The sequence below is a fragment of the Thamnophis elegans genome, chromosome 5 (assembly GCF_009769535.1).
Source record: "Thamnophis elegans isolate rThaEle1 chromosome 5, rThaEle1.pri, whole genome shotgun sequence".
Lineage (NCBI taxonomy): Eukaryota > Metazoa > Chordata > Lepidosauria > Squamata > Colubridae > Thamnophis > Thamnophis elegans.
The window spans coordinates 81345773-81372352 of NC_045545.1; the positions used below are offsets into that span (position 1 = coordinate 81345773).

General features: G+C 39.3%; 1 protein-coding gene across 1 annotated transcript in view; it reads left to right on the forward strand.

The window, feature by feature from the left end:
- The window catches only part of TSHZ2 (teashirt zinc finger homeobox 2), a 284995-nt gene extending 265645 nt beyond the window's left edge, over positions 1–19350 (forward strand). Inside the window, 6 exon segments of the mRNA XM_032218753.1 lie at positions 14970–15408; positions 15410–15498; positions 15501–16934; positions 16937–17056; positions 17059–17373; positions 17376–19350. Coding sequence (XP_032074644.1) covers positions 14970–15408; positions 15410–15498; positions 15501–16934; positions 16937–17056; positions 17059–17373; positions 17376–18031 — 3053 coding nt within the window. The 3' untranslated portion in view covers positions 18032–19350.
- The last annotated feature ends 7230 nt before the right edge of the window (positions 19351–26580 follow it).

Sequence of the window (26580 nt, forward strand, 5' to 3'; positions counted from 1 at the left end):
AATAATAATAATGCATTGATGGTGAATTTGTCAATGCACCGCTTGAACACCATCGGCATTGACAAGTTCACCATCAGTCAATTGCAAAGGGTGGCTTTTCTTGGAGCAGCTTCCATCTTGCAACAATGTCTGTAACATCATAAAACATCAGATCTGCCTATCCCAGGTCCTTGGAAAGGACTCGATAAGTAGACAAAAATGCCAAACCCAGTCTGAACAACTCGCTGGCCACGTGGCATGCCATAATAATATAACAATATCAGCAAAGGAAGATCTGATTTTCTGAGGTTCTACCTGCCCTAATGTGGATAAAACCTGGTTGGTATTTGTTTCTTCTATCTGCAATTTTTATACTGTTTCTATCAAACTGGAAGGTTTTTTTTTTTAGTAGCTGCTTATTTTAAATGTACAAAACCCTTGTGTGTAATTCCATTAGCTGCCCTACAGCACTGCAATCTACAGTTTCTCTGAGGCTGTTGTGAAATATTGATGAAATCCTTGCTTTTGTGGCTTCCTCTGATACACTAAACAGTTGTCTGATGTTAGTTGGACTTGAATGAAACTGTTCAGAGCTATATCAGTAGCAACGACTTCAAAGGCTGTTAGGCTGTTACTTTTTTTTTCTTTTTTAACAAACTGAAGTTTCAAAGCCTTTCCATGTAATACTTTAAAAAGAAAAAGAAAGTTCATATCAACTAAACCATATAATGGCATCTTACATGCACATATATTTCCCTCTGTTGACACATTCATATTTTTATCATTTAACTTTTCCATTTAAAAGAAAGAAAGAAAGAAAGAAAGAAAGAAAAAAGAAAAAAAGAAAAAAAGAAAAAGAAAGAAAGAAGGAAGGAAGGAAGGAAGGAAGGAAGGAAGGAAGGAAGGAAGGAAAGTTATAGTTTGTATAATCTGCACTTTAACATAGCCTAAAGGCATCAAAAGTCAAAATCTAGAAGAAGCTAGGAATGAACTGACAAAATAAATCTATTCCAGTTACCTGTCAGTTGGGTGGTAAGCATATTTCTTTCTTTTTCATGTTTTCCCATTCACCGCATAGGCATGGAAGGAAGCACTGAAGAAAGAGAAACATCTCAGCTAAACATCCCATTTTTGTATGAAGATCTGGACCATTTTACATTCAAATAACAGAACACAAAATATCTCCTGACAATCCCTCTTCCCATACAGTAAATTATCTTCAGAAAAAAAAGAGCACCGCAAGAAACCCTTGATTTACAATATATTTATGATATATTGTAAATCCTTGATTTACAGTAAATCCTTGATTTACAACAGCTCGTACAAAGTTACAACAGCACTGAAAAAATTGGCTTGTGACTGTTTTTCACACTTACGACTCTTGCAGCCTCCCCATGGTCATGTGATCAAAATTCAGATGCTTGTCAACTGACTCATGTTTATGACGGTAGTAGTGTCAGCAAAGTCGACGGGGAAGCCAGATTGACTTAACAGCCATGGTACCAACTTAAAAGCGGCAGTGAGTCATTTAACAACTGCAGCAAGAAAGGTTGCAAAATGGGGGGGGAACTCACTTAACAAATGTCTCACTTAGCAACAGAAGTTTTGGGGCTCAATTGTGGTTATAAGTCAAGGACTACCTGTAATTAGAGTTTGTCTCTGCTAAATTTTAGTCCAGCTATGGCAACTCTAGATAGCATACTAAAAAGCAGAGACCTCATCCTGCCAACAAAAGGGCATATGATCAAGACTATGGTTTTTCCAGTTGCAATGTATGGCTGTGAAAGTTGGACCATAAGAAAGGCTGAGCGCCAAAGAATTGAGACCTTTGAACTATGGTGCCGGAGAAGACTCCTGCGAGTCCCTTGGACTGCAAGGCAATAAAAACGGTCAGTCCTAGAGGAGATCAACCCTGTCTGCTCTTTAGAAGGCCAGAGCCTGAAGATGAAACTCAAATAACTTTGGCCACCTAATGAGAAGGAAGGACTCATTGGAGATTAGCCTAGTGCTGGGAAAGATTGAGGGCAAAAGAAGAATGGGACCACAGAGAAGGAGGTGGCTGGATGGAGTCACTGAAGCAGTCGGTGTGAGCTTAAATGTACTCTGGAGGAAGGTAGAGGACAGGAAGGCCTGGGGGAACATTGTCCATGGGATCGTGATGGGTCGGACATGATTTCTCAACTAACGACCACAACAAATGTTAGTCCCAATGCCCCTGGGGAGCTAGAAAGATTGCTGCAGTTTGCATACAACCACACTATCTGCACCCTTGTTTTAAGAAGTTTAATTATTAAAAGCTTTGGGGGACGGGGTAAGAGCTCATTCGGATCAGGGTGATCATACATGAACAGCAGAATTGGAGTTTCCAGTTTTTCACTTTGGGTTTAAATGATTGATGTTTCTCCTAATTCCCAAAAGCTTAAGTCAGCCTATCTGGGTAATTCTTTCCTTGCTGCTGTCCCTTCCCCTGCCCCTACCTCCATTTTGTTTCACAACACAATCTACACCAGGGGTCTGCAACCATGGCAACTTTAAGACTTGTGGACTTTAACTCCCAGAGTTCCTCAGCTGAGGAATCGTGGGAGTTGAAGTCCACAAGTCTTAAAGTTGCCAAGGTTGCAGACCTTGCTCTACACAACACATTCCAAGTTAGGTTGGCTTGGAGGAAGCAGAGACTGAACTGCCCCCAAACCAGTGCATATCTGAATGCCCAAGCTGAACTTGTATCTTGACACTGTAAGTGTAATAAATTCACCATTATATCAGGTTGCCCCCCAAAGGCAAACAATAAACAGCTTGCCTTCAGAAGTTGTGAGAGCTTGATCACTTCGAAGCTTTCAAGAAAAGCCGTCTCTCAGAAATGGGGTGGGGTCTTCTTGGGTGGGGGAATTGGACTAGATGACCTACAAGGTCCCTTCCAATTCTGTACAGGTGTGCTCTGAAGCTGCAGGTGTTGCCATCTCAGTTGTGATTTGAGCAAGGGAATATGTGTAAGGGAGTAAGAAGAAAGAGAGTCAGAGACCAAGACATAGACAGAAAGAGACAGAGGTGAAAATAAAGGCACACTATCCATATTTAGAAGGTTCCACCTGCCAAAGAAGATGTTCTTCCAATCTTTTGCCTTCTAAGTGTTTTCATCTTTGCCACCGAAGCATCTCTTACTGTAGCTTGCACCTGCAAGATATTTCAATCTTCTCTTCATTGTAAAAAAAAAAAAGGAATAAGCTGAGGGTTACTTGAAAGTAAGGCCTTGCAACTAATTATAATAGAAGAAATGATTCCAAGAACTCCTTTTGAATGCAGGAGATGAATTTCTTGCGGTATTCTATGCTAGATTTGGGGGGAATAAACATTTATTCTGAGATTACAGATTCCAAAATTCCTACTGAAATGTCTTTTCACACACAAACACCCATCCCCACATCTGATTGCCTAGTGTTTTAGCTTTTGGGGTGGGGGGGGGGGGAGAGAGGCAGCCATAATGTTTTCAGTGGCAATAGCAATTGTTACCTCTCTGCTTCTGCCTGGCAGTGCCCCCTTGTGGAAAATGACTTATGTCTCTTCTGTGAGCATCTTTTTTTTTTTTTTTATTAGTACCGATAGCACCCTATAGTAGAAAGTGAATTGTAATGGGAAGAAAGAAAAGTGGAGTATAGGTTGGGCCATTTTATGTCAAAGCACCGCGGGACCATGGAGTTCCTCACCTCATAATAGCAAAAATAATTTGTATCAGTTGACATTGTGTACAAAATAAGTCTCTATTCGGAGCAGCCTGAACTGTGTCACTGGCTGAGAGTTAGGGAATGCACAAAATCATCCAGATTTTTCAGGCTCCCCCCCACCCCTGCAATTATACATATTACTTTGGTTCCTGGACCAAAGACAAGCAAGAGCCTAATAGAGGTTGATTTTCTGGTGTAAATGAATGTATTTTGCACATCTCTGTCTCAGTCTCTGTCTCTGTTTCTGTCGCTGTCCCTCTGTCTCTGTCTGTCTGTCTGTCTGTCTGTCTGTCTGTCTGTCTGTCTGTCTCTCTCTCTCTGTCTCTGTCTCTATATCTATATCTATTTCTATATCTCTATATCTCTATCATCTATATATCTATATCTATATCATCTATATCTATATCATCTATATCTATATCATCTATATCTATATCTATATCATCTATATCTATATATATCTATATCTATCTCTCTATCTCTCTATCTCTCTATCTCTCTATCTCTCTATCTCTCTATCTCTCTATCTCTCTATCTCTCTATCTCTCTATCTCTCTATCTCTCTATCTCTCTATCTCTCTATCTCTCTATCTCTCTATCTCTCTATCTCTCTATCTAGGATGTACCTGAAATCAGAAATGCAAGTAGCTGCTTTTCTTTTTTTAATGGCTGTCACTTGATAAATCATAATCAATTAAATCTACATCCATTTTATTAAGGCTAAAAGAATAACTGTAAAGAAAAAGAAAATCCTCAAGTTTTTATCTTAAAATAGCACAAGAATTTTTCACAGCTGGCATTTGCTTTGTCAAACTTACACAGATTAAAATGGACTCGCATTGCATTAAGCAGCAAGAATCGCCTTCTGCATCTACCCGGACAGCTCTTCACAAAGGTTAGGGTTAGCCAGCAAGGATGCATACTAGCCTTTTCTAGTTTATTTGAATATTCTCCATTTTCCTCTTTAGGCAGATTCGCATATTTACAAAAGGTCTGGATTATGTTCACCCAATGTTTTTTTGATTCCAAATGCATATAGAACATAAATGGATCCCAGAATAATCCTGGTAAATAAAAATAATGCCAGATACTAATTCTTTTGTTTCTGCCTGATATGGCCCCATTTATTTTATTTGTATGAGAGGAATTTTGAAATTTTATGGTCAGATGGGAAGGAAATGTGCTGGATATCAAGGTATCTGTGGGCACAGAGGGGACATGATTCTGTGTCCAAATGGCACATTACTCTTTAAAGTGACCAAAAGGTGCTTTTTCAAATAGCTACTGGAGTTTTTTTCTCCTTGAAGATGTTTTGGTTCTCATCCAAGAAGCTTCTTCGGTTTTTCTATAGAACTTAAGAAGTTTCTTGGGTGAGAAACAAAATGTCTTCAAAGACGTTTTAGGTTTTCCGACCTAAGCGTAGTACATAAAATTATCTGCTACAATGTCCTACCTGTATTCATGTCAATGAATACTTCAGCTTCAACCATAACAACACAGGAGCTCACAATAGAAGCAAACTTATGGTAAACAGCTCCAAACTTGATTGCAGAAAATACGACTTCAGTAACAGAGTGGTCAATGCCTGGAATGCACTACCTGATGCTGTGGGTTCTTCCCCAAACCACCAAAACTTTAACCTTAGTCTATCTACTGTCGACCTCATCCCATTCCTAAGAGGTCTTTAAGGGGCGTGCATAAGCACACCAGCATGCCTTCCATTCCTGTCCTAATATTCCCTTGTATTTGTATTCATTTCACATATTCATAATCATGTCTATAGTTAGATCGGTTATCTAATTCATGCTTGATGAAATAAAATAAATAAAAGAAAAAAGAAAAAGAAAAAAAGTCCAGGTGCCTTTTGAAAAAGCACATTTGAGACAACCACGACCTGGATGACTGAGAATCTCCATCCATGTCTTTAAAGTCACCAGCATATGAGTATTAAGGCTGTGTCAAGATTGGGGATTTGTGGCGAAATGTAATCCAAATTCCCAGGAGGCAGGAGCTGCATTCCAGAGGACCAAGAGATGGTGAATTTTAGATAGTTTGGTTGTCAGGAAGAGAGTCAAGGTATAGTAACTCCTCCCTAGATGTTCTCAGAGCATATCTTTAGCAATACAAGTAGTTTGCTTTAGTTTTGCAAGGTTTCTCATTATAGGCGAGGAATAGTAATGGAAACTAGTAGCAATTCTGTGCTTATCCTGGTTTTTGGAGTCTGACAGGATTAGATTCTCAGGCAGATTCACTGAACTAAATCACATTTCCAAGTCAGATAGTATAATGGTTTGTGAGAAGGTCCTTGAGAGATAGGAAGAGGAGGAGGAATAGGAACAGTAGACTAGGCAAAAATTAGATTTTGCACTTATGTCAGAAGTGGTGAGGCACTTTCAGGTTGAAAGGATTCGCTGGTGACATCAATGTTGCCCAGAGGATGTCCAAATGGGAGTGATCCTTTCATGATCCCAGCTGGAGCTGGAGTGAAGGGCTAGACTCAATCTGCCCCACATCAGCATTCAGGTCTCAAACATGGGCTTGTTAATCTCCACCTCAGCGTCCTAACCACGAGAGCCAGCAATCCTCCCAAACAGTTAGATAAGAGGCATGTTAGCCTGCAGAAGGAATGGAGGTGTGACAAATGTCTCAGAAGGGACCCTCCCCAGATTCTTGGATTGTAAAGTCAAGGGGGGCATTTACTGTAACCTGACAATAAAGGTAGTGTTTTTGTCAGGACTACCTCTAAAGCAGGGGGTGTCAAACTCCAGGCTAGGGGGCTAGATCCGGCCCACAGGGTACTTAGAACTGACGCATAGGGCTGCCCAGGAAACAATGAAGGACTGGTCTGCGGTGTTTCTGCCAGCAAAAATGGAGCTCGGGAGGGCTGCACATAAACTTCCTGAGCTCCGTTTTCCCTGGCAGATGCTTGCAGGATGCTGTGGCAGCCAAAAAGGGAGCTCGGGACCCATTTTCTTTGGCAGAGTCCTTGGTCACCACAGGCGCCCCCGACACAAGTGATGTCGAGCTGACCATACCACCATGACCAAGCCCACTCCTGGCCCCCTGAGGTTAAACACCAATCCTGATGTGGCCTCAATGAAATTGAGTTTGATGGCTAACTGATTGTTGATTTGAATCAAATTATCAAACAGAAATCGGTTGCCTCTAAATCGATCCAGTGATTCAGTGGCCATTTAAGCATGTACAACAAGTCTTTCTTTCCAGATTTAATTTGTTGTCCTAGTCAGATCTGAACCAAATGTGTTCAGAGATCCAGACAGAGGGGGGGAAATGTATTTAACCTTTCAGTGAGTGGAATTGAAACAGCAGTTTGGATTTAATCTGATTGAATCTGCACATCTGTAATGAATAGGGTTGTATTTCCTTTCTTTGGCCAAAGTGTTTCTGTCAATTTTTGAATGGATAAAATATAGGCAGCGTATTTCCCGAAACAAGCAACATGCAAACGTTGTAGAGAAAACGGATTGGAATTTCATTAACACAATTATGTGGGGTTGCTATATGCTCCCAGAAAAAAAAATATAGCTGATTTTAAGAGTGGCATGCAGATGTTCCATGTGTACCCAGCATTCTTCAAAGTTTCCTTTTGTCTTTGAACTCAAAACATTGCACAGCTTTATTTAAATGTTTCTTAGAAAAATTCCCATTACAGAGGGCTATTGTCATTTCTGGCACACAGAATTAATTACTTTTAATTTTCATGGTTATTGCTAGCATACATATTTTATTGAAATTTTAATTTTTTTATTATAAACCATTAAAAAGGAATATGCACGCAAACACACACAGCAAAATGTTCTATCAGGATATCCCAAAACAAAGCAAACATATCATTTCACAATGGTGTCTGCATATTTATGTTAAAAAATACTTTTCTAAAATACAAAAAAAAAAAAATTCCCCATCCCTACCCTGAAATATAATTCCCTTATATTATAGCAAGAAAAGCAACGGTGTAAATGTGTACATTGTGTTTCTCACTAGAGCTAGCCAGATCTGTCAGTTTCTAATTTTTCCAGTCTACCGGTTGTTCTGCCTTCTTTCCACATCGCTATGCAATATTTTAAAACATATTTACATCACAGCTTCACATTTCTTTCAAATAGACAAATTTGCCCATTCTGTGTTTCTCCCCCTCTCCTTTAACACTTTTGCGCAAGCTTTTCCTGTTATAAACATTTCACTGTTGTTGTTGTTGTTTTTATTATTTTGATTAGATTGGAGGACAGCTAGATTGTTTGATTCCAGTTGGTTTAAGGTTTAAAGTTTGTAAAGAGAAACCAAAAGTTAAATTGTATCATGCATTTGAATCTGATGCTTTGCATTGGCTGAAGTAACCTTCTCATTACGGCATAGAGGAGAAAGAGGAGATTTTTTTATCCTACCTTTATAAAGTAATCCTTGATTTACAACAGTGGGTTTTTTAAAAAAATATTTTTTATTAAACAGGTTTTTTTTTTTTTAAAAAAAGAAGACTTTTTCCCAATTTTCTTCTGTACAATATTTCCACCTGGGTATATATCCATTGTAAATACACCCCTCCCCTTATTTCAGTTTCTCTTTGTCTATATATATGATACTATTATATACATTCCTTAATTTACAATCCTTCATTATGTAGCATTTCCATTTGTACAAGTTTGTTCATCCCTACCTATACATTGCTATTTTCTAGGTCCTATGTCTTCTTCATTTAGTCTTTCCTAAATGTCCCCTAGCCATTTGTACAACTTGTTCCATACCATATAATATTCTGTTTCCTCTTTTTCTTTTATTTTTTTTGTTCACCTAACAGTTGTGTCACTAATTTAACAACTGCAGTGATTCACTTAATGACTGTGGCAAAAAAAGCTATAACATGGGGCCAAATGCACTTAATAAATGTTTTGCTTAGCAACGGAAATGTCGAGCTCCATTGTGGCTGTAAGTCATGCTGGCTGCGCGTTGCTTGCGCATGCACATTTGACTAAAAATTGCTCTGCGCATGCACAGAAACATGCAGGCAATGGCAGAAGACACCAGATAACATGTTCAGGGGCGTGTCAGGCCTGGGTCACTGCTGGTTCTGCAACCCAGGCCTGAATTCTACTACTAGTTCAAGCGAACCAGGCCAAACCGGCAGCAATCCACCTCTGATGTGGCTGCTTCAAAAGCTGCTTTCAGCCCTGCATGGATCTTGCCCATCACAACTTTCACTGCAGCTGCACATACCTGGCAAAAGACACAGCTGCTTTAATAAGTAAAAAAGGACTGTGTGGCTTTTGCTGTCATGCTTTATAAAGAATCCCATTCAAGAGCTTTGCAGGATCTTACCAGTCCTCAATAACAATTTTCCTTTAATTTCCCCCCCTCACCTATTGTCTCTTGCTGCTCTACTCCTTGCCTAAGCACTATAGCAATAGCACATAGACTTATATACTGCTTTGCAGTGTTTAAAGCCCTCTCTAAGCAGTTTACAGAGTCAGAATAATTGCCCCCAACAATCAAATTACCCACCTCAGAAGAATGGAAGGCTGAGTCAACCTTGAGCCTGGTGAGATTTGAACTGCCAGATTGCAGGCAGCAGACAGGCAGCAGAAGTAGTCTGCAGTACTGCACTCTAACCACTGCGCCAATAAGGCTGAGTCACTATGCTGATTGCTTTCATAATAATGTATCTTAAGGGAAATTGGGATCACTGAATGAAAATATGCAGATGGCGTTTGAGCTTTTCAGGAATTAGTGATGTTATTTTGGAGGACAAAAATTCACTGTCTCTTTTCTGGCGTTTTCCAGACTTAGAGAGAGGGGCGTATGCCTTTATTTAAAGAAATTTTGCTATATAGAGAAAAACAATGTTTGTCTTACTGAAAATACTAATCGAAGGCCCAATGAAGAAATGTGTGTTTTAAAAATAAAGAAGAAAAAATAGGCCTGACTAAAATTCAGGGTTGAAACAGTATGTAATTTAGTTCAGCTGACATGTGAAGCTTAATTGCACAACTTTTCAAGTTCAAATATGTTGCCATTAAACGGACTATTTAGGTTTTTTTTAATCCTGCCTTTATTTATTTATTTTATAAATAAATCAAGGTAACAAACATACCTGGTATTCCTTCCGCCACTTGTTTTTCCCACAATAACATACCTGTGAGGTGAATTGGGCTGAGAGTGAGTGACTGGCCAGTCTCCTGATTTCTAGTCTGATGCCTTAACCACTAAACCAAACTGGCTGAACCACCAGGGCAGGGGTCCCCAACCAGGGGTGGGCTTCAGTAATTGCAGCAACGGGTTGCCGTTACTGGGAGGGCGTAGCCATGGTGGGCATGGCCTAGTCGGTCTCCTGCACTATGGGGAGGGGGTGGCATTTTTTCAGGCTCCAGAGGCTTTCCTCAAGCCTCTGTGAGGGTAAAAACGGCTTCCCTCTGGCTCCAGAGGACTTCGGGAGGCCAGAAACAGGCCCATTTCTGGACTCCTGGAACTTCCGGTAGGCCCGTTTTTCGCCCTCCTCAGGCTCTGAAGGCTTTCCTTGAGTCTCCAGGAGGGCAAAAACTGCTTCCCTCACGCTCTGCAGGCCCTCTGAAAGCCAGAAGCAGGCCTGTTTCCAGACTTCCAGAATCTCTGGTAGACCCGTTTCCCCCCTCCTTAATATCCATGCAGGCCCTCTCTTACCTGACATGATGAACAGGCCATGTGGAGACTCCTGGGAGGGGCGGGAGGGGTGGAGTGGGCATGGCCAGCCAGGGGTGCCGAACTGGGCAGAATCCTAGCTAGAGGATCGCCCGAACCTATATGAACCCCCAGCAGCCCACCCCTGCCCCCAACCCTGGGCCACAGCCCACTACCAGACCATGGCCTATTCAGAATTGGACCATGTGTGTGGCTGGCCAGAACACTTGTGCATGCAGCTCAAATGAGCAGAAGGCCGGTGGGTATTCACAGGTGAGCATCTTGCCCCACCACTCACACAAGTCAAGTTGTTTATGCACGCTGCCTTGCCACTCACACAACAGCTGCATGCGCCTCTTCTCCCACCCCCAGCTGGGCTGCTAAGCTGCAAAAGTTGGGGACTGCTGCACTAGGGGTATTTGTGCAACCTGTATCACTGTATAGTGATACAGATAGTCCTCAGGTTATGGCTGCAATTGGGATCAGAACTGATGTTGCTAAGTGAGTTGTTGTTAAGTGAGTTGTGTCTGATTTTATGACCTTTTTGCCATGGTCAATAAATCACCATGGTCATTAAGTGTGGCACATAGTCATTAAATGAATCCAGCTTAGCCCATTGACTTGCTTGTTGGAAGCTGCCTGGGGAGGTCACATATGGCACTCCTATGAACCTGGGATGCTGCATCCATCAGCAATCCATGGCAGATTTTGAACATGTGATTTCAGGCAGTCGTAAATGTGAGAACCAGTCATAAGACACTTTTCTCAGTGTTGTCATAACTTCACATGGTGACCAAATAAATGGCTGTAAATTGAGGATTACATGTACGGATTAAATATATTACTAGGGACAGAGGGAGCAACAGGGAAAGGGAAAGCTTTTTATTTTACAGTACAGTTTAGATTAAGTTAAAGCTAAAGGTTCTCCTAGCACATATGTGCTAGTCGTTCCTGGCTCTAGAGGGTGGTGCTCATCTCCATTTCAAAGCTGAAAAGCCAGAGCTGTCTGAAGACATCTCTGTGGTCATGTGGCCAGCATGACTCAATGCCAAAGGCGCAGGGAACACTGTTACCTTCCCACCAAAGGTGGTCCCTATTTTTCTATTTCATTTTTTACATGCTTTCAAACTGCTAGATTGACAGAAGCTGGGACAAGTAATGGGAGCTTATGCCATGCTCGGAATTCGAACCACTGAACTGCCAACCTTTCTGATCAACAAGCTCAGCATCTTAGCCACTGAGCCACCACATCACTTAGATTACGTTATGCTATCTGATATCCAAAGTAATTAATCTCAAAGGTGTTTTTTTTTTCTTCAAAAGGCAACTGGACCATATTTTCCTTGAGGAAGAAGACGAAAAGATTTCACTTCTCATCCAAGAAGCTTCATCAGTTCTAATTCAGAACATGATGAAGCTTCTTGGATGAGAAGAAAAACATTTTCTTTTTCCTCCTCAACAAAAAATACACTTCAGTTGCCTTTTAAAGAAAAAAAGCACCTTTGAGACAACTATGATCGGGATGATTGAGAATTTCCGCAGATAAGGTAATTAGGATTGCAGGTATAATATTGGTCTGCCCTTGAGTAGCATGCATGGATGTTAATTTGTTCTAAAACCTGCTGCTAAAAAGTTAACTGGTACTAAGTTAAGGAACTGTGATATACCATCCTCCTTCTTTGGATTGGCACAACTCACATTTTCAAGTTTAGGCATACTACTCCAATGCTAACTATGGAGACAAAAAGGGTAGATCACCACTGAATACTAGTATGAACCAGATCACAGCATATCAAAACATAAAGATCTTTATAGAATTGAAAAAACAGGGTAGTTAATCTCTTGGATTAAAAATAGTGAGGCTGGATAGATCAATTGTATATTTGGTTTTCTATTGTGGAATTAAATATGGTCTCGTATCCACTTACCAAACATACTATGATCTGCTTTTTTAAACACAATATTTTTTAACATTGCCTCAAATTTACCATTTATCATTACCTCAAATTGAGTAAGCTTTATGATGAATCCTTCTAAATGTTCTGGAACGTCAAAGGGCAACTAGCATTTTGTAAAGAATGAACCCAATATTGCAAAGGGTTTTTTCCCCCCCTTTATCTAGATTGCCCTTGCTGGAGAAATACATTTTTTTGCACAAATAAACTGATTGCACAAAATGGCCTTAATTTGTGTACTGAAAGGGTTGCAACTATGTTCTTTTTTTTTAAAGAAAAAGAAAAAAAAAAGAAAGATGAAAGTTGTTCTATCAGAAGCTCTTTTACTAATCAAGCATTCTGATGAATTAATCTCCTGCGTTTCAATTTATATGACAATTTCCATATGGTGGAACCTTAAGGAAATCATTTGGAGAGCTCTCTGCACATTCATTAACTACTGTGAGCATCTGTATTTTAACTGCTTTAAAATACCAAAGCAAATGATTTTTTGGGGGGGGGAGGGAAAGTGTCTTTAAATATATATGTAAATGTATAATCATGTATTTATTTCCTTCCTTCTCTACTTACTTACTTAGTTAGTTAGTTACTTACTTCCTCCCTCCCTTTTTTTATAAAGCAAGAATTATTTGCATTCTAATCTAATTCAATTGTTTGGTGGATTTTTTTGATGGAGCCTTCCACTCTTTGGTTCATGTTATGTCATCATTGCTAACACACAAGGAGTTTTAAGAACAACAAATCTCTCAGTTCTTGCTTTGTAAAGGTTATGGTATATATGTCAAAGCGTAGTTTTAAAAAATTCCCTGTATTGTGAAGGAGTAGTTAACACTGGCTATTACATTTGCTTTTGTATACTGCTTCACTTAAGAGAACATAAAAACATCACTAGGAAAGAATAGTGGAAAACAGCAAGAGAAATGTACCTACAGGTAGTCCTTGACTGTTAAACCGTTTGTTTAATGATTGTTCAAAAATACAATGGCAGTGAAAAAATAACTTATGGCCATTTTTTGCACTTAAAACCGTTGCAGCATTCCCATGGTCACGTGATCAAAATTCAGATGCTTGGCAACTGACTCATATTTATGATGGTTGCAGTGTCCCAGGATCATGGGTTCCCGTTTTGCAACCTTCTGACAAGCAAAGTCAATGAAGAATCCAGATTCACTTAAGAACCATGTTACTGACTTAACAGCTGCAGTGATTCACTTAACAACTGTGGCAAGAAAGGTCATAGAATGGGACAAAATTTACTTAACAAATGTCTTACTTAACAACAGGCATTTGAGGCTCAGTTGAGGTTTTAAGTCGAGGACTACCTGTATTCATAAAAGTAAAATTAGCAGTTGCATTGAGATTTTTAGATCAACCTAAGATAATACTTCAGGAAGAATCGGAAGCATAAAAACAGCCTCTTGATTTTGGTAAAAATTTAGATGATGAAGCTGAAATTACATTTAAAATTAGCTTAACAAGTTAACAAGTTAACTCCCTAATTCATGCTTTGAGGATAGTATGATAGCTTCTAATAGTTAAAATTGGCCAGAGTGTATTGGCAGAGTGGGATTTCAGCTTATTCCAACCTTAACAAGTCCCAAATAGAAATTGCTACAACATGATAGCCATTTAGAATTGGCAGTAGTGGGCTTGACACAGCAGTTTGGCTCTGTGGACTGAATCCAGATTAAATTAGTTTAATTTGAGTCCCACTGAAATTAATGGACCAAGGTAATGATGATTTAACTAATGCCCCATTGATTTCAGTGTGAACTATATGCAACTAAGTTAAGATGGATTTAACCCAATATTCAGCAGATCCATATGTGACATATGCAGCTAAATTCATAGAGGGACTCTAAGGGATTTCCATCTAATTTTCCATGCAATTACCATCATTTATTCAAATGCCATGATTATTTGATGAACCCATGGCCATCTCCATTCAGGATGAGATACAGAATTATAACTATTTTATCCTTATAAGCTGAATGAAAATGTTATGGTATTTGTATGAGAATGAAGCATGCCCTTCTTTGGAATATGTTTCACAATTTAGGGGTGAACTATTAGATCATAGAAAAATTTCAGAGTAGAAGCTATGCAAAAAATGTATATTTTCATTGAAAATATTGGGTTTTTTTAATTTAAAAAACATTCTTATGAAAAACAGTGATTCTGCAAATGTGTATATTGTGTACAATTTTGGGTAGCATTTGTTTGTTCTGTTGTCTCAAGCATCCTGAATGGTTATCATGTTACCAAAATTGTTGTACCTGAAAATACGTACTAAAAGCAGGAATACTTTATTTTGGCCAGTTGAAATTTTTTCAAGTGAGCTAATATTCATATCGTCATGTAATTTTAATGGGCTTAATAGGATTTCAGATATTAATTTTCTGACTGTTCCATTAAGAGGTGGTTAGAATTTGACTACTATTATTAACGCCAAATGTCCATAAGATATAAAGAATAATGATTGTCTGTTAATAAAACCAGGTAGTCTTGCCGGATTTTTCACATCTTGTGCTAACAGTCCATAAAAATAGAAGATTAACCAAACTCTAGTAAGGAAGCCACTAGAAAAATGAATGTTCCCTGTTTTTATTTGACCTATTTCACACATTTTGATATTCCTTTTCAGGTTATGTCCAAGAGGATGATTTGAAGGATGAGGAAGACATAAAAGAGGAGGAAGAGGATGATGATGAGAGCAATTCAACGGCTCATCTTCAGGGCAGCAATGACCCAGGAACAGATGAAGAACATGAAACTGGTCCTGATCCAAGAGGAAGCTTAAGCTACCAGAATTCCCCAGGGAGCCATATCTCCAATCAGGATGCGGAAAACGAATCCTTGCTCAGTGATGCTAGCGACCAGGTGGCAGACATTAAAAGCCTTAGCTCCAGGGAGGCATCAGACTCCAAAAGCAATATCCATCCCAAACATCCAACGGAAGCACACAGCTGCATGGATAAAATGACAGCTGTCTATGCTAACATCCTTTCTGATTCTTATTGGACAGGTTTGGGACTGGGGCTCAAACTTTCCAGTTCCGATAAGAGGCATGTGACAATAGAAACGAGCAAGCAAAAGCGACTTTGATTGGCATCAGGATGCCTTGACCAAAAGCTTGCAGCAGAGTTTACCAGTCCGGCCACTGTCCAAGCCAAACCTTTCAGCTCAGTCCAGCTGTACAGGCAAAGCAGCAAGATGTGTGGAACTGTATTCACAGGTGCTAGTAGGTTTCGGTGTAGGCAATGCAGTGCTGCCTATGACACCTTAGTTGAGCTTACGGTCCATATGAACGAAAGTGGCCATTACCAAGATGACAACCATAAAAAAGACAAGCACAGATCTACCAGCTATTCCAAGCCCCGGAAAAGGGCTTTTCAGGACATGGATAAAGAAGATGCTCAGAAAGTTCTGAAATGTATGTTCTGTGGTGACTCTTTTGACTCTCTTCAAGACCTGAGTGTTCATATGATCAAAACAAAACATTACCAAAAAGTGCCTTTGAAGGAGCCGGTACCTACCATATCTTCCAAGATGGTGACTCCAAATAAGAAACGTGTGTTTGACATTAACAGGCCTTGCTCTCCAGATTCAACCACGGGGTCGTTTGCTGACACTTTCTCTTCTCATAAGAATGCCAACCTGCAGCTATCGTCTAACAATCGTTACGGCTACCAGAACGGTGCCAGCTACACCTGGCAGTTTGAAGCCTGCAAATCTCAGATTCTCAAGTGCATGGAATGCGGGAGCTCCCACGATACTTTGCAGCAACTCACCACCCACATGATGGTGACGGGTCACTTCTTGAAAGTCACCAGCTCAGCTTCCAAGAAAGGGAAACAACTTGTCTTGGATCCCCTGGCTGTGGAAAAAATGCAGTCGCTTTCTGATGCGTCAGCCACTGACAGCCAGCATTCAAAACCCTCCAGTAATTCATCAACCGATTCTACGGCTCCTGCTTCAGACCTAAAAAAGGAAAGTAAACAAAATAAATCTGAAGAAGCGAACAAAGATGAAAAAGGGGTAAAAAATGAAGACTACGAAGACGCTCTTCAAAAGCCACTGGACCCGACAATGAAATATCAGTATCTCCGGGAGGAAGATTTAGAAGATGCTTCAAAAGGTGGTGGAGACATTTTAAAGTCTTTGGAAAACACTGTCACCACAGCCATCAATAAAGCTCAGAACGGAGCACCCAGCTGGAGTGCGTATCCCAGTATCCATGCGGCATACCAGCTCTCGGAGGGAACAAAGCCTTCCTTACCGGTGGGGTCCCAAGTTTTGCAAGTTCGACCAACAGTCAGTAATAAACTGAGGCCTATTGCTCCAAAATGGAAAGTGATGCCTATAGTACCCATGACAGCTAATATAGTCCAGTGCAGTCAGTTGAAAAAAGAAGGAGACCCCAAGAAGGAAGCTCAGAAGGACTACATTAAAGACAGCAACAAGACAGATGTGGTTCCTCCCTATCAGAATGAAGGAGATTCGCCTCCTCAGACTGAGATGTGCGTAGAGTCCAAAAAGTCAGAGCTGAGTCCTTTGAAGGAAGAACCCAAGACAAAGGAAGAGGAGGATAAAATAAAAACAAGGATTCTGTGACATCATCTCTCACCAACGGATGCCCTCCTGGCAACCACACTTCAGAGCTGCCTGGTTTGAATCCCCTCAGCGCCCTGCAGTCTGTGCTGAACAACCATCTGGGCAAAGCAAATGAGCCTTACGACCTCAGTCAAACTCCAGCCCCAGTTCAAGCTCAACATCTTTGTTCCACAAACCAAATTTAAATATAATAGAGAAGCCTGTTCTGTCTCCTGCATCAACGCCGGCTAAACCTGCAAACGTTACATCCCGGCGTTACGTGTTTGAGAACAGTGATCAGCCAATTGACCTGACAAAATCAAAGAATAAGAAAGGGGAATCTGTTCAGGCCCAGTCTTGTACTTCCCCACCTCAGAAGCATGCTCTGTCCGACATTGCAGACATGGTCAAAGTCCTTCCCAAAGCAACGACCCCGAAACCTGCGGCTTCATCCAGAATCCATCCATGAAACTGGAAATGGATGTTCGGCGTTTCGAAGATGTCTCCACAGATGTCTCCACTTTGCATAAAAGGAAAGGAAGGCAGTCCAACTGGAATCCTCAGCATCTCCTGATTCTGCAAGCGCAATTTGCATCCAGTCTCTTCCAAACATCGGAGGGTAAATATTTATTGTCAGATCTGGGCCCTCAAGAACGTATGCAGATTTCCAAGTTTACGGGGTTGTCCATGACTACCATCAGCCATTGGCTGGCAAACGTCAAGTACCAGCTCAGAAAAACTGGGGGGACAAAGTTTTTGAAAAACATGGATAAAGGACACCCCATCTTTTATTGCAGTGACTGTGCATCTCAGTTTAGAACACCATCAACGTACATCGGCCATTTAGAATCCCATCTAGGTTTCCAAATGAAAGACATGAACAAGCTGGCTGTGGAGCAGCAAACCAAGGTAGAGCAAGACATTTCCAGAATTTCAGTTCAAAGATCTCCTGAAACAATAGCTGGAGAAGAGGACACAGACTCTAAGTTCAAATGTAAGTTGTGCTCTCGGACATTTGTGAGCAAACATGCTGTAAAACTTCATCTAAGCAAAACGCACAGCAAGTCGCCAGAACATCATTCACAGTTTGTAGCAGAAGTGGATGAAGAATAATTCCTAAGGTATGCATGCCTTAACTGCAAAAGGGAAAAAAAGAAAGTGTTTAATGTGATGTTGATTGAAGGAAGGGCTCTTAAAGCACTTCTGCTTATTTAAAGAAAATATTACCTTCCAAAATGCCCATTTCTTTCCAGACATTGGCTTCTCTGTCTGTAATTGTTGCATGATGGGACAATTTTTTGCATGGACAGCTGCTTCCATCAGCCTGTTTCCATGATGAAAAAAAAAACACAACCCTTTACAAGTTGCCTTTTTCCCAGGCATGTGCTCTTAAAGGCAAAGAGACCTCTGCCAAGAAAAGATTTGGCATTCTTGCTTGCTGTTGATACCATGTTCCTATTTAGCAAACTTAGCCCTGTAAAGCTTTCCGTAGAAAAAGCAAAGCATGCTGGATGTTTCATTCTAATGATTCCCAATGAATTGTGTTTGCTTATAGTATTTGAAGCAACTATGTCCCTCTTTGGTCTGAGCACAACAGCAAGAGTGGTCACTACAAACTGATGTTTCAGTGTCCGGTTTTCATAATGGGATTCCCTTGCTTAATTTTAATAACCTTATGAATTCAAAAGCCTTTTGTTCTTGCCCCACTCCTCACTGTTCATTGCTGGTGAAATATCAAGCCTGTTTTGGGGATTGCTGTCTAGAGCCTATGCATCAATAGGAATAATCACCTCATTATCTTTTTTGGGTGTGGGGAGAGGGAGAACGTGAGGTCATTAAGAAAGTCTAAAAGTCAATGATAGACATAAGAGTCCCTGTTATCTCCAGCTGGTGCCTCTCATCAGTTCATATAGTTCCTAGAAAGTTATTCTCAACAGGCAAAGCTGAATTGTGTTTGCAAAGCTGTTGCCACCCTGACAAATTTAAACAAATGTTTTCACCTACAGATTTCACCAGTCCTTAGGATGATGCTAATTAAATATGCCCCCAATACATTTTTTTTTAAAAAAATCTATAACTATTAGGCTAAACTCCAAAACATATTTCTTCTTCTATTTTTCATTTGCTTTACTTTGAGATCCCTTAATCTAGGATTTCATAACATTTCTGGGCTGGGGGCAAATAGTGATAGTGTGTGGTGGTAGCCACATTCACAAAATGGCTGCCATGGGAGATTTGGCCTTTCTGTAAAATGGCTGCTGTGAAAAGGATGGAGAATCCCATGTATCCATTTACTGGAAGGAAATTAGCACTTAATGGGTTCTTGTTGAACCCAAAGGTATTGGTACAAGTAATTGTTATGCTAGAGCAGTGTTTCTCAACCTTGGTGACGTTAAGTCCTGTGGACTTCAACTTTCAGAATCCCCCAGCAGCTATGCTGGCTGGGGGATTCTGGGAGTTGAAGTCCACAGGACTTAACGTCACCAAGGTTGAGAAATACTGTGCTAGAGGCTGGTGTTTTGCTTTGCTGCATGTTCATCTCTATTAAATTATTTTATTAAAGTATTCCTTTTTAAAAGTGGGGAGGGGAATCAAGTGAGATAAGCCGCTTAACAGGGCCCAAGGGGTGCGTTTGTCAATATCTGGAAGTAGGGGGTGAGTTCGCAACTTACGACCACAATTGAGCCCAAATTTTTCTCCGTTAAGCAAGAAGTTGTTAAGTGAATTTTGCCCCGTTTTACAACTTTTCTTACCACAGTTGTTAAGTGAATCACAGCAGTTGTTAAGTTAGCAACACGGATGTTAAGTGAATCTGGCTTCCCCATTACTTTGCTTGTCAGAAGGTCGCAAAAAGGGATCACATGACACCCCAACCATCATAATATGAAGCAGTTACCAAGCATCTAAATTTTGATCACGTGACTTTGGGGATGTTGCAAAGCTCGTAAGTGTGAAAAACGATCATAAGTCATTTTTTTTCAGTACTGTTGTACTGAATAGTCACTAAATGCCCTGTTGTAAGTTGACGACTACATGTACACCCAGATTATCCTGATTTAATAGTAAATAATTGGTGCTCAGCTGATTTGGAAAGCAGTATAAGTCTGCAGTCTGGTAGAAAGTACAGAGGAAAAGCAACATGAGTGATGGTATTTATTAGACTGTCCAAATTTTCATTTCATCAATTCAAATAGCAAACATTTTGGGATTCAGTGTATGAACTTGATTCAGATTGAATTCCAATAATCCAATGTGATTTTGGGAGATAAAAAAGTTTTTCTTCACATGGACAAGCAGATTTCTGAATCCAACTGACCCGATTTCATCTTTCAGATTTCAAACTCCATTGTCAGGACTGATTCAACAATTCAGATTGGATTGATCGTATTCTTTGAACTGATTTGACAAATCAGAGCAAACCCTATTTGCACAGGCCTAATATTTATTAGGTTTATAGCGCTTTCCTATGTCTGTTTGTGCTCTAGCATAAAATAAAAACCAATCAAAAATACAACCTTAAAATACTGTAATAATAATAATAATAATAAAAAACTTGAATGTACTTTCTCACATTGTTTTGGTATTGTTCTCCAGGGAGAGATATTATATTATTCCCCTCTTTGTATAATACGTGGAAGCACAAAGAGAGAAATACAAAATAATATACTTCCTCCTCCTATGTGACTTCACTCAACTGTACAGATAGTCCTCGACTTATGACCATTCATTAATGACCATTTTAAAATTACACAAGTACTGACTTACAACTGGTCCTCACCAGGTGGGTTGCTGACAGCATTACTGCTGGTTCGGTGCACGCGCAGGTTTGTTCCACGCGTGTGCGCAGTTACCCCAAAATAGATCTGCAATGCGCAGAACATTGCAAAATGCAAAAAACGCATGCAGCGCCGACTAGGGAACTGGTTCAGAGGTGTGGCAGGCCTGGGTCACTGCCGGTTGCGGCGACTCAGGCAGGCAAACACTACCGGTTCGGCCAAACCACTCCAAACCGGTAGGATCCCACTTCTGTTCCTCACACCTTATAACCATTGTAACATCCCCACTGTCATGTGATCAAAATTGGGCATTTGGCAACTGGCATGTATTTGCAATGGTTGCAGTGTTCTGGAGTCACATAGCATCACATAGCATTTCCCAGAAAAGTCAATAGAGGAAGCAGTATTGATTACTGACCAGTAATGCAAAAAAGGACATAAAATTGGGCATAGCTCACTTAACAACCACATTGCTTTGCATTGGAAGTTCCAGTCTCAATTGCAGTCATAAGTCAAGGACTAATCTTAATGTGCCATTAAATCCTCCTACTATGGCTTTTGCAGGCTTTGGAAAGAGAGTTCTCGTCACTTGCCCAGATTCCCAAATGCAACTGAGAACATGAACAAATCATTTATTTTTCTTGCATGTTTGTTTGATGTTTGTCACCTATGCTGCTCTTCACACTCAGGTGGGATGCGGGAGAACGCAGAGGTTTTTCATAATCTTCAATTGATAGCCGTAATTTTCAGAACCTAAAATCTCTCTGAAGGAAAGCTGAATCTGTCAATAGACCAAATTTTATGTTATACCCTGAAAGTCTGCATTTCAAAAAGCTTGGTTATTTAGTGATCTTCAAGATAATATATGGCTTCATAGATCCATTTGTGTAACAATAAATTTCTTTCTCACAGACAATGCCACAGAAGGTCTCCCTCTTTAATTATTTTGCTGATCTGAATGCCCTTTGAAGCTTCTTTCATACTTTATAACAGGAAGAAACAAATCAGTATGCTTTTAATAGCAACCTGGAGTGTAAAAACTTGAACAGTGAGCCATATACATACAGACAGACATACACACACACCACACACACACACACACCACGTGAAATGGACAGTTAAGAAATATTATATAACCCCCATTTTACAATTCTATAATCCCTTAATTCAGGGTAGAGTTGGGGCAAAATGGATGGAGGTGAGTGTTTACTGGCCAGATGCCCTTCCTGATGCCTACAGGGAGTTCACAGTATATATTTTCTCTTTGCTCCCTTAAAGAGAAAGAATCCTGCTGCTATCTAGGATTGAAGTCTCAACCTTCCAAGTGGGAGGCAAGCATCTTTGCCCTAGGCCACCACACTGCTCTAAATTCTGACTCTACCCTGAATTAAGGACAACAGGGTGACTTCTATATATTCACCACTTATATATGCATAATGTCTCTATGTATAGCAGAGTATCACTTTCATGTATGTGTGTTTGTGTGTAGTACATATAATACATATGCAAGTGATTCCCAACTTTTCCATTCCATCACAATACAATTTTTATAGCCTAATAGACTGTTTCAGGTTCAGTTGTAAAACAGAGACCAAGTAACTTCAGAATATACCATCTACTGCTTAGATACATCCCTCCTCCCTCCCCCCTCTCTCATTTATATATGAATAGTCTGATGCACACTTAATAAAGCCTACAAGTTCCAAAACCTGACATCTGATGTTTGCAAAATTAATTACAAGCACAACCACCTGAATGTTCAAATAGGATTCTCGCAGCATGATTATTTAAAAACAAACTGTACAAAATATATGGGATTTAGATGCAGCCCCTAGTAGTAAACCAGGGTGGGTTTCATGCAAATTATTCCCAGGAATATTAGGATTGGAACTCAGTGTCACCAAATGTGTAATTAGCAGCATTAGGTAAATATTCTACTAAGGATTCATTTGTTGGGAAATCCTGTTCACATTATGTGTGTTGGCGGGGGGGGGGGGGGGCAAGGAAAGAGACATTTTTTATCCTATTAAATTTCAGTTATGAAATATTTGTCTGGATTCTATATCAAGCATGTAAAACGTCATGTACACTAAAATAGTAATAGCAATAGCAGTTAGTCTTATATCCTGCTTCATAGGGCTTTCAGCCCTCTCTAAGCGGTTTACAGAGTCAGCATATCACCCCCACAGTCTGGGTCCTCATTTTACCCACCTTGGAAGGATGGAAGGCTGAGTAAACCCTGAGCCGGTGAGATTTGAACTGCTGAACTGCACCTAACAGTCAGCTGAAGTGGCTGCAGTACTGCACTCTAACCACTGCACCACCTCGGCTCTAGAAGGTGAAATAAAACCAGAAGGTGAAATACAAAAATTGAGGAATGCTGTTGGGTGAACAAGTTTGCTAGTTCGTTCATCTTTGTGTCAGTGAATTATCTAATTTATGCACATGAAACAAGATGAGCAAGAAGGTAAGCCTTCCTCTAGTTTGAAGACAGAAAGCCACTACAATATGCAACTGGATGACAAACCGTACTCAACAAGTAGTCCTTAATAGGTCTAAGTCTACATGGAGAGAAGTAAGTAGTGGGGTACCACAAGGTTCCATCTTATGCCCAGTACTCTCCAATATCTTCATAAATGACTCAGATGAGGGAATAGAAGGGGAACTTACCAAATTTGTGGATGATACTAAGCTGGCAGGAATAGCTAATACTCTAGAAGATAGGCTCAAGATCCAGAAGGATCTTGACAGACTTGAACACTTCTAACAAAATGAACTTCAATGTAGAAAAGTAAAGAAAAGTAAACTTAGGTAAGAAAAACCAAAAGTACACATATAAACTGGGTTAAACCTGGCTTAATAGCAGTGATTATGAGAGGAACCTTGGAATCTTTGTGGACAACTAGCTAAATATAACCCAGCAGTGTGCAGCGGCAGCCAAAAAAGCCAATGCAATCCTAAATTGCATTAACAGAGGTATACAATCAAGATCAAGTGGTGCTAATACCACTCTTAAAGCCCTAGTAAGACCACACCTAGAGTACTACATCCACACTATAAAAAAAGATGTTGAGACTCTAGAAAAAGTGCAGAGGAGAGCAACCCGGATGATTAGGGGACTGGAGACTAAAACATATGAAGAACAGTTACAGGAACTTGGCATGGCTAGTCTAGTGAAGAGAAGGACCAGGGGAGACATGATAGCAGTGTTCCAATATTTGAGGGGCTGCCACAGAGAGGAAAGGGGTCAAGCTATTTTCCAAGGCACTTGAAGGCCAGACAAGGAATAATGGATGGAAACTTACCAAGGAGAGATTCAAACTAGAAATAAGGAGGAACCTTCTGACAATGAGAACAATCAACCAATGGAACAGCTTTGCCTTTGGAAGTTGTGGGAGCTTCATCACTTGAGACTTTCAAGAAGACATTGGACTGCCTTTGTCAGAAATGGTGTAGAGTCTTTTGCTTGAGCGGGATGGTGGTGGACTGGATGACCTATAAGGTCCCTTCCAACTCTGTTAATCTGTTACCCTATCCAAATGTGTACAAAAATACACTACAGTCTCTTCTCAGAACTTTGCTGCTTTCTATCCACTTTGCTGTTTTCTATCCAAAATCCTTGGAAATCACACATTGGTTCTGCACCATTTTTTTAAAAAATGACAATGATACTATTTTCCAAGTTGTTTCTGGAAATATTTGTAGAATCTCAATTGTGGGTATGGGTACTACAACCCAAGAGCAAAGTTACCACTGATTAGAAAATGGTTTTTCCTGCTCCTACTCTTTTAGAGCAAATCAATATGTAAAATTCTTACAATATGGACACAAGAATCACTGCTGTTAAAGCTTCCTAATAAAAGCATGACAGGAGGTAATAAAAGAAAGTTGGCAACTTCTCATGAAATGTAATCCTGCAAAGAGAAAATTTCCCCTCCCTAAATGGTACACTACAATGTGATAAATTCACAGTAGTTTAAAGCAATGAACTGACCAACAATATCTAATTTATAGGATCAGTTGACCAAAGGTCGTTTTATGCAGAAATATGGTGTTGTCTTTAGATATTTAGCCAATAAAACACAGATATTTGGGAGAGGGGAATGTAAAACATAATAAGAAACATAAATCAAATTCATTGAAACATTAGATTTCTGGGTATAGATTTTAGAAGGGTTTTCCTGCATTATATCATTTTTTTAAAAAACACATTAAAATAGGGCCATTATTACTGGTTTACATTTATCATTAAGGTTGCAGTTAATCATAGTAATTTCAGAGCAACTTCATTCATAACAGTTGACGCTTAAGACTGAAGCTTAATAAAATAGCCCATATTTTGTGTATTCAGTAAGAAATACCAGCAAAGTTATGGACAGGATCATAGGCATTGAGACTTTATACAGAGGCTCTATTTTTTTAGTGATTTAAATGGAATATCACAGAATTATGCTTTTGGATAATATATATAAAATATTCTCCCCTCCTAAATAAATGTCTTCATTTCTTAAGTATCAAAATTACCTTCTGAGGATATGAAAAAAAATGAAAAAATGATTCATCAGTTTCTGGTATTCCATATCTACATGCTGTCCCTCTGTTAATATCTATGGAGGGATAAGTTTACATTATATGGAAACTGTAAATTGTAATTTCATTGTGGAATGTTGGACTGTTTTGAATAACATTGTGGATTTTATAACTTTCTTTAAGCTAAAGTTCACATTAAAGGAAAATAAGACTCCCAAGTTTTGTTTCTGCTCTTTCCTTGAAAATTGGAGAGAAATAATAGGCAGTTCTAAATTTCTGCTTTGTTTGTTAAAATGGTATGTTTATCATGTAGCTAGAAAAAGAGAAAGAGACAAAGACAGGGATGGGATGGAGACACACACACACACACACACACACATACAGAAAGAGACAGAAAAATAAACATATATACTTACATAAATACATATTAGTAAAAGATACATATGAAAACATAGAAAGAAAAGCTAGAAGCAAAAATATAAAAGAAAAAGCAAAAAAATGCAAAAGAAAATTAAAGAAGTGACTGAGTTTATACTTCTTACCTAATGACTTGTAAAATCTACATTAATGTTAACTTTATTGTATCACAAAAATCCATGCCACCCAAAGGTTATTCTTTTCTAATCCTAACTTACTCTTATTTCTCAACAGTTCCTACTCTTTCATCCAAACCAAAGATCTTATTTACCTTATATCTTACCTTACCCCTTGGTTTTTTTTTCCTCTTATGAACTTCATATAAATATATTTCCCCTTGGTTAAAAAGTGTAACATTTTTTCAAACAAGTATCGTTGGAAATACAAATATCATACTTTCTATTTTTACCACCAAAATTCTTCCAATCAATCATAATTATATTTTCTCATCATAAATCTTAATTTCACTCTGTACCTTGACATAATTATTTTGAAATGGCATTCAATTCATATTAGTTAAACTGTTATATTGTAGCTAACTAACTAACTAAAAAAGTGTTTTCTTTCTCAATATATAAACCAATTTTTGCAATCAATTCTTTTTAATCTTCCATCCTTATATTTTTGTTAGCATCTTTTTTAATCATTGCTAATTTTAAATCCAGCTAATACAAATTCCTTTAGTTTTTCCACTAATGTGTCTATTCTTTCCATAGAATTTTCTAAAATTAAAACCAAGTCCTCCACAAATGCTCTTAGTTTATTTATTATTTTAACCTTCAGTTATTCCTCATCTTGTCATACACCTCTATTCAAAACTTTACGAATAAAAATGAACAGCAATGGTGAAAGTGGGCATCTTTGTCTTATTCCTTCCTATATTTTACAGAGGTTTGTCAATTCACCATAATTATAATTTGCACCATTTGTAAAGTATGA